General features: G+C 38.8%; 1 protein-coding gene across 2 annotated transcripts in view; it reads left to right on the forward strand.

The window, feature by feature from the left end:
• Positions 1-5,874: 5,874 nt before the first annotated feature.
• Positions 5,875-9,862, forward strand: part of spag9b (sperm associated antigen 9b) — a 76,365-nt gene continuing 72,377 nt past the window's right edge. For both annotated transcript variants that reach the window (XM_061967191.1, XM_061967192.1), the window contains exon 1: positions 5,875-6,403. In XM_061967191.1, coding sequence (XP_061823175.1) covers positions 6,104-6,403 — 300 coding nt within the window. In that variant the 5' untranslated portion in view covers positions 5,875-6,103. The remainder of the gene's footprint in view (positions 6,404-9,862) is intronic.

Genomic DNA, 9,862 nt, shown 5'->3' on the forward strand with positions numbered 1-9,862 from the left:
GATGTTCTCCCCGTGACTGCGTGGGTTCCCTCCGGGTACTGCGGCTTCCTCCCACCTCCAAAGACATGCACCTGGGGATCGGTTGATTTGGCAACACTAAATTGGCCCTAGTGTGTGAATGTGAGTATAAATGTTCTCTGTCTGTTTTGGCTCTGTGATGAAGTGTACCCTGCTTTCCGCCTGAATGCAGCTGGGATAGGCTCCCGCCACCCCATTGACCGCTAGAGGGACAGGGGTAGAAAATGGATGGATGGATTTTAAACATGCATTTAAGAAAATAAATGTTTTTGAGAATTACACTCTGTATTTTTCTATTTCTAAGGGTATTTTAATGAACCACAAATTGATTTGAAGTCATGAGAAAACAAAAAAGTTAAAGTGCAGCCCGTGTGAGTCAAGTAGGTGTAGGCACAAATCAGTGAGGTTTGCAATGGTGATGCGAGGATCGATACTGAAAAAGCGATACCGCCAATATTAGATCTTTATGCTCTAACATCGAAACTCAAATCAAAATATCGATACTTTTGATACTTTTTAGTTCAAGTGTGTCCAAACTTTTTCCACCAAGGGCCGCATACTAAAGAGTCAACGTATGCGGGAGCCACATTGATATATTTTTAATTTTAAAAATGTGCTTAAAGATACTGTGTCAGCTATGTGTTATAGGGGACTTAGTATAATATTATTAATTATTAGTTAGAACATTTCAGCTTTTTATCATTACATACCGATTTTTTTACTTGGTTTTCCTACATTTTTACTATTGTTTTTTCCTCATGTAAGAATACAATGAAAATAATAATATGATCGTAACTGCATAATCTGGTGAGTCAAAAATTATGTCTGTATGGAAATATTTGCATTACATATTTATATTTAACAGTGTTTATTATGGCTGTTGTAGTTTTTCAAAATAATTCACAAGTTCATATTTTACATTTAAATTAACCAAATGTTTTAGATCAGGGATGTCTAAACTTTTTCCACCAAGGGCTGCTTACTGAAAAGTCAAGTTTGGAGGGCATTTTGATATTTTTTTGTTTAGAATTTTTTTTTGCTACAAACCAATATTGTACACACACGCACACACACCCACACACACACACATACATATATATATATATATATATATATATATATATATATATTTGACTTCAAAATCAATATATATATATATATATATACCGTATATATATGTGTGTGTGTATATATATATATATATATATATATATATATATATATATATATATATATATATATATACATACATACAATGTGTGTGTGTGAGTATATATATGTGTGTATATATACATATGTGTGTGTGTGTGTATATATATATAATATATATGTGTGTGTGTATATATATGTATGTGTATATATATATATATATATATATGTATTTATGTATGTGTACATGTATATATATGTATGTATATATGTACAAACCCCAAAACCAGTGAAGTTGGAATGTTGTGTAAATCGGAAATAAAAACAAAATACAATGATTTGCAAATCCTTTTCAACCTATATTCAGTTGAATAGACTGCAAAGACAAGATACTTAACATTCAAACTGAAAAACTTTGTTATTTTTTGCAAATATTAGCTCATTTGGAATTTGATGCCTGCAACATGTTTAAAAAAAAGCTGGCACAAGTGGCAAAAAAGACTGAGAAGGTTGAGGAATGCTCATCAAGCACTTATTTGGAACATCCCACAGGTGAACAGGCTAATAGGGAATAGGTGGGTGCCATGATTGGGTAAAAACAGCTTCCATGAAATGCTTAGTCATTCACAAACAAGGATGGGGCAAGGGTAACCACTTTGTGAACAAATGCGTGAGCAAATTATCGAACAGTTTAAGAACAACATTTCTCAATGAGCTATTGCAAGGAATTTAGGGATTTCAACATCTACGGTCCGTAATATCATCAAAAGGTTCAGAGAATGTGGAGAAATCACTGCACGTAAGCGATGATATTACGGACCTTCGAACCCTCAGGCGGTACCGCATCAAAAACTGACATCAGTGTGTAAAGGGTATCACCACATGGGCTCAGGAACACTTCAGAAAACCACTGTCAGTAACTACAGTTCGTCGCTACCTCTGTAAGTGCAAGTTATAACTCTACTATGCAACAACACCCAGAAATGCTACCGGCTTCGCTTGGCCCAAGCTCATCTAAGATGGACTGATGCAAAGTGGAAAAGTGTTCTGTGGTCTGACGAGTCCACGTTTCAAATTGGTTTTGGAAACTGGAGATGTCGTGTCCTCCGGACCAAAGAGGAAAAGAACCATCCGGATTGTTATAGGCACAAAGTTCAAAAGCCAGCATCTGATGGTATGGGGGTGTATTAGTGCCAAAGGCACGGATAATTTACATATCTGTGAAGGCACCATTAATGCTGAAAGGTACATATAGGTTTTGGAGCAACATTTTTTTTATTGCCATCCAAGCAACGTTATCGTGGACGCCCCTGCTTATGTCAGCAAGACAATGCCAAGCCACATGTTATAACAGCGTGGCTTCATAGTAAAAGAGTGCGGGTACTAGACTGGCCTGCCGTTAAACACAACACTTTTACGCCAGTTTTGCAACATTTCTAACGTGGTGTGGCTGGGAGACTCCCAGTCTTCTTTAGGCTCTTTTGGCTTGACTCCCAAAGAAGAGTCGGTTCTTTCGGTTACCGAACGGTTCTTCATTTCGAGCAGGGGTGTCAAACTCGTTTTAGGTCGGGGGGCCAGACCTGTCCAGACCTGTCTCCCGTTGAAATTGTGTGGCGCAATATGAAGCCTAAAATACCACAATGGAGACCCCGGACTGTTGAACAACTTAAGCTGTACATCAAGCAAGAATTGGAAATAATTCCACCTGAAAAGCTTCAAAAATTGGTCTCCTCAGTTCCCAAACGTTTACTGAGTGTTGTTCAAAGGAAAGGCCGTGTAACACAGTGGTAAAAATGCCCCTGTGCCAACTTTTTTGCAATGTGTTGCTGCCATTAAATTCTAAGTTAATGATTATTTGCACAAAAAAAATAATCTCGTTTCTCAGTTCGAACATTAAATATATTGTCTTTGCAGTCTATTCAATTGAATATAAACTGAAAGGGATTTGCAAATCATTGAATTCTGTTTTTATTTACCATTTACACAACATACCAACTTCACTGGTTTTGGGTTTTTGTACTTTTTGTTACAGGTGACCAAGTTTATTATTAATATTTATTAGTGTAAAGACATTTTCTCATTACATGCCGATGCTTTGATCTTTTTTCTGCTCTGTTTTTTTAGATATGTTATTATTTGAAAATACACACATTAAAAAGAATTAGCAGACACGTCGGGTATAGTCGCACAAAGTATTGTTTTTGGAACTTGAATTTTACATGGTATCGGATCGGAAAGAAAATCAGTGGTATCGCACATCGCTAGTTTGCAATGTTTGAGGATTCTCGGATTAGCAGCCTGCCTCCATCCTCCCATCCCTCTTTAGCGTGTGACGTCACTGGCAATGCACTTTACTGTACCCGTAATTTCAAACTTCGAATCTCTGACTCTTCTAAATTAAATTGCAGCAAACATCTTTATATGGAATTCTCTTCATAATCAGTTTAGTTTTAGGTACACTCAAGCATCACGCTAGCCATACAAAATATAGAAGTTACTCACTCTGATTGGAGTTTTAAACACTTACATTTATAAACAACTGTACGTTAAATTGATTGTTTTGGTGCGAATCTAACATATGTTGTTTGGGTCAAAGTTTTTAAGTTAAAAACGTCCATAAACGTTTGCCACAACAGTGTTTAATCCATCGTGATAGTCCATGTTAAAATTTGGGCGGAGTTGACTGCTCAGATGTAGTTTTTCCGATTGCAAGTGAATGCAGCAGCAGAGGCTCTTCTGTTGGACAGTCGGGGATGGCAATACGGCAATGTTTGGTTTTTATCTATTCGATACCAAGTAAATACAGGCTTACTATTGCCGATACCGACTCTTTCTCAACGTCACTTTGTTTTACATTCACTCATTGATTTTGTGATTTGCCTTTAATTTACCTCATCTGTCGTTCGGGCATCTGGTCAGGATGCCACCCGAACGCCTCCCGAGGGAGGTGTTTAGGGCACGTCCGACCGGTAGGAGGCCGCGGGGAAGACCCAGGACACGTTGGGAAGACTATGTCTCCCGGCTTGCCTGGGAACGCCTCAGGGTCTCACAGGAAGAGCTGGACGAAGTGGCTGGGGAGAGGGAAGTCTGGGCTTCCCTGCTTAGGCTGCTGCCCTCGCGACCCGACCTCGGATAAGCGGAAGAAGATGGATGGATGGATGGATGGCCTTTAATTTATTGATCGTGCATATAATCAAAATACAACACAGGACAAGTACTTTAGGGATTTTCTTTTTTAGTCATACAATTTTAACATCTGTTCTGATAAACAACTTTATTTGGGAACAATTTAACAAAATACAGGTGCATCTCAATACATTTTATTATTTTTTAAACATATTTATTTTTATTTAAAAAAGTGGCCTACAAGTGCAAAACGCTATTTACATTTCATGAAATACATTACAATCTCAGGTAACACAAAAACAAAACACTTAACATTTTAAGAAAACAAAGGCAAAACAATTTACAGTACAGTTTCATAAACTGGAAAGGGAGCGTCCCAAAACAGTTGGATTGACAACTAAATCAGCCAATCAATTTGTTCATGTCGCAGAGCCTGAATGAGGGAGACCCAGCGGAAGTGGGACATTCCCTTTCCGGTTTGTGAATTTGTAAATTGTTTTGGCATTTGTTGTGGTGTTTTCTGAAATTGTAAAGTGTTTCGTATTTTGTTAATTTGTTTCCTGAAATTGTAAGTTTCTTCGGCTTTTGTTTTAGTGTTTTCTGAAATTGTTAAGTGTTTCGTATTTTGTTAATTTGTTTTCTGAAATTGTACGTTTTTTCAGGTTTTGTTTTTGCTTTTTTCTGAAACTTTAATATGTTTTGTTTTTTGTTATTTTTTCTGAAATTGTAAATTGTTTCATCTTTTGTTTTTGTGCCTTCTGAAATTGTAAATTGTTTCGTAATTTTTTTAAATTTGTTTTGTTTCGGTTTTTGTGTTCCCTGGAATTGTGATTTGTTTTGTTTTCTTTCTTGAAATTGTAAATTGTGTTGGCTTTTGTTTTTGTGTTTTCTGAACTTTTAATGTTTTTTTTTCCCTCCTGAAATTGCAATGTGTTTTGTTTTTTTATTCTGAAATTGTAAGTTGATTCGGCTTTTGTTTTTGTGTTTTCTGAAATTGAGCGCAGCTGGGATAGGCTCCAGCACCCCCAGCGACCCCGAGAGGTACAAGCGGTAGAAAAAGGATGGATGGACTGTTTTGTGTTTGGTTTTTGTCTTTTCTGTAATTTTAACTTTGTTTTGCACCTCCAGGCCAATGTAGAAATTCCTATATTGTATTGATTTACTATACACATATTGAAATAATTCAATGTATTTTTAAAACAATCACAAACAAAACAAATGCAGCATCTAAAATATTTGGAAAAACATAAAATACTGTAAACTGCTGGCTCTCTGAAAAAATTAACAGCAAAAACCTTCCAATTTGTCTCCTAATCTGGAAAAAAACGTGTTCACAATTTGCTGTAGTGTTTGTCCATAAATTCAATATCGACAAAATAGTTAAATAATTCCCTGTGACTATTTCATCATTATGAATTAATTCGAATAAACTACACAAAATACATACATATATGAATAAAAAGGGATAAGCGGTAGAAAATTGATGGATGTATGAAAATAAAATGAACAGAAGTATCGCTCTCATCACGGTATTACTATCGACATATGTATCGGTCACCCCAGCCCTATTGGCCAGTAAAACTAAGCGGAGGTAAGGAAATACTTTTCAGCACTGCTAACAACAACACGGCTAAAGGAACCTCTTAAAGTCAACGGTGCAGCAAGCACACGGCCATTAAGGACGGACTTGATCTCCCCTCCGTACAACATATCACATTTGAGCGATGTTTTAGCCACTTGGGAGGGTAACAAGGCGGCTGAAGTTTGCGCATAGCTCGCTGACGTTAGCCGGGGAGGTGAAGAAGAAGACATGGAGTTGGACGACGTCGTCCTCTACCAGGACGATTCTGGCGGCTCGACCATGATGTCCGAGCGGGTCTCGGGTCTGGCCAATTCTATTTACCGCGAGTTCGAGCGGCTCATCGGGAGGTACGACGAGGACGTGGTGAAGCAGCTGATGCCGCTGGTCGTCGCCGTGCTGGAGAACTTGGACTCGGTGTTCGCTGTCAACCAGGAGCACGAAGTGGAGATCGAGCTGCTGAAGGAGGACAACGAGCAGCTCGTTACTCAGTACGAGCGAGAAAAGTCCTTTAGAAAGCACATCGAAGAGGTGCGTTAAACACAACACTTTCACTCCAGTTTTGCAACATTTATAACGTGGTGTGGCTGGGAGACTCCCAGTCTTCTTTAGGCTCTTTTGGCTTGACTCCCAAAGAAGAGTCGGTTCTTTCGGTTACCGAACGGTTCTTCATTTAGAGCAGGGGTGTCAAACTCGTTTTAGGTCGGGGGCCACATGGAGAAAAATGTACTCCCAAGTGGGCCGGACTGGAAAATTCACGGCACGATAACTTAAAAATAAAGACAACTTCAGATTGTTTTCTTTGTTTAAAAACAGTGAAGTGAATTATATAGCGCTTTTCTCCAGTGACTCAAAGCGCTTTACACATACTTGCCAACCTTGAGACCTCTGAATTCGGGAGATGGGGTAGCGGGGGGTGTATATATTTTCAAGTATTTCAATCAATCAATCAATCAATGTTTATTTATATAGCCCTAAGTCACAAGTGTCTCAAAGGGCTGCACAAGCCACAACGACATCCTCGGTACAGAGCCCACATAAGGGCAAGGAAAAACTCACCCCAGTGGGACGTCGATGTGAATGACTATGAGAAACCTTGGAGAGGACTGCATATGTGGGTAACCCCTATTTCTTATATATATATATATATATATATATATATATATATATATATAAATAATCCGTTCATGAATGAGTATATCCGTTCGGCCACCGTGTTCAATGGAGAAGTCTGATCTACAAAATTTGCAGGCAGCATACCCCTTCCCCTTCGAGCTGTCCTGGATGAACTGAAATTATTTTTTCCAATCATTTTGGAACTTGCAAGCGTACTTCTTCTTCTTACTCGTCGTCGCCATGTCTCTTCTTCGTTCTTCTGCTTCGTCTCTGTTATGTTTTTGGACATTACTACTTGCCGTGGTTTTGAAGCAATGCATGATGGGAATCCGGATGTTGTGTGTCAGTGTATTAACGTGCCGGCTGGAATAAACACACGCTGAGAAATAGCTCCGTGCCTGACTACTTTATGGGTTATAGATAAACCTATAGATAACGGAGACATATATAATAGTCTCCTTTTCAGGTGAGAGAGGACGCTAAAGGCAGTGCCTTTGAGGCACGCCCCCAATTTTGTTGTCCGGGTGGAAATCGAGAGAAATTCGGGAGAATGGTTGCCCCGGGAGATTTTACGGAAGGGCACTGAAATTCGGGAGTTTCCGGGAAAATCGGGAGGGTTGGCAAGTATGGCTTTACATAGTGAAATCCATTATCTAAGTTACATTTAAACCAGTGTGGGTGTGGGTAAAGTGTCTTGCCCAAGGACACAACGGCAGTGACTAGGATGGCGGAAGCGGGTATCGAACCTGCAACCCTCAAGTTGCTGGCACAGCCACTGTACCAACCGAGCCACACCGTCCCAAATAGAACAAGCACATTCTGAAATTGTACAAATCATAATGTTGTTGGGTTGTTTTCACATTTAAATGTTGCGGTTAATAGTATTCTATCTTTATTTCTCGTTATTTATACTTTCTGAATAAATGATGTGATAATGTTCATCAGTCAACTCATTGGTGTTCATTTTCAATCTATCAAGATAAAAAAATGATATCAAAATCCAATTACAGGATGTTATTTATGTAGTTTGCTCATTTTCTTCGACTGATGTACTAACATCATGTGGTTTATTTTGTACATATGTAGCATCATCTACAAAGAATTGGTATTGCGACATCCAGTGGACACATTTAGAACAGCTGTTTATTTCATTAAAAAAATTCAGGTTAATTTTTGTAATTAGCAAACTCATCCCGCGGGCCGGATAACACCTTTTTTTTTTTTCAAGTTTCAAGTTTATTCACAATACCATATTACAATTACAACAGTAGTGAATATCATTTAAGGATGCTGGTAAGTGAAAGGGTCCCCCAAATAAGCTAGAAGAAGCTTTTAGCAGGGGGTCCAGAGAACAGTATATGCATGGAATGCTGAAACATGGTGGCAAGCATAAAAACGCTATATGATAAACACAAAATAGGAGTACTAAAGCAAGCATACACATACAGTACATACATACATTCATTCAACCACGCACAACCCAACAGTAGTCTACCCCACATGAGGCATTAGAGATAGGTGGTTAATAGGTAAGATTTCAGTTTCTTTTTGAAGTTGGAGAATGAATACAGCATCCTGAGGCTCTCATCAAGCCGGTTCCAAATCTTTGGTCCCCTGCATACAACACTTCGAGCAGTACAAGCCAGTAGACTATGTTTACCTGATATCAGGTCAAAGTTACGAGTGTTGTGGGCATGCTCGGGACGATAGATAGGAACCAAGCTACAGAGCCTGAGATTCAGCCTGTGGATGACTTGATAGGTTAGACAAGCATTATGATAAATATTGAACTCTGTCAGTCTTAAGAGATAATAATTATGGAATAGATGTCGAGTGGGGGCATTAAACTTGGACCATGACAGGGCCTGTATGATTTTCTTTTGCATGGATTCTAATTTGTGAAGGTATCTTGGGAAGGTGTTACACCAGATGACATCACAGTAGTTTAGACGTGGTTCAAAGAGAGTTTTCGCAGGCCTGATCCGGCCCTTGGGCCGTACATTTGACACCCCTGATTTAGAGAGACATCTTAACCTTGCAAATAAGAATGGTTTTGTGTGTTAAAAAGCCCCCTTTGCATTCCGTTTTTACAAAAGACTTTATAATTGCCTCATTGTGTGCATTTTGGTGGAGTGCTGCACTATTCTGAAAAAAAAGGGAATGCCAATTTACATGCTTAGAATTGAGATCACGATTATCTGGTATGATCTTTTTTCACACGCAGGCATGCACACATACACCATGGTCCCCTGACCATGTGCTTCCTTTTTATTTTTTAAAGAAAGGGAACCTATGAGGAATTTTGTCCCGGGTTGAGGGAGAAAACACAGTTTGGAAAAAACAACAACATGATTTTACTCAACAGAACAGCAACAATGCAAACATAGCATCCATTTAGGTCTGGGCGATATGGACGAAAAAGTACATTTCGATATATTTTCCGGTGAAAATATTTTTATAAAGTTATTAATTTTTGAGCGAGATTCACTGAAATTGAAGTGAATGACAACTGTACTGTAAACGGTCAGTTTTAGTAGCCCGTGGAGGGTAGCGGGAGAGGACAAGGAACAACATAAATGATATCGATATTACGATATTTTCTTAATTCATATCTTGATTAAAGATATATCGTACAAACTCGATATGTCGCCAAGCCCTACATCCATTTAAAAAAAAAAAAGTTGTTCATGACTACATCTCCTTTGCGACGGGCGCAAGCACAGAGTACAGTCAACTTAAAAGAATAGTGCTGGTGATCTGGGGGATTGCCTGCGCTTTTAGCTCGCTAGACAGTACACTTGCCTCTCACACCGGCGACCTGGGATTGCGGTCGGAAAAAAACAACGCAGCCGAGCGAGTACACAATTGTCTGTG

This window comes from Nerophis lumbriciformis, linkage group LG11, assembly GCF_033978685.3.
Source record: "Nerophis lumbriciformis linkage group LG11, RoL_Nlum_v2.1, whole genome shotgun sequence".
In the NCBI taxonomy this organism is placed as follows: Eukaryota; Metazoa; Chordata; class Actinopteri; order Syngnathiformes; family Syngnathidae; genus Nerophis; species Nerophis lumbriciformis.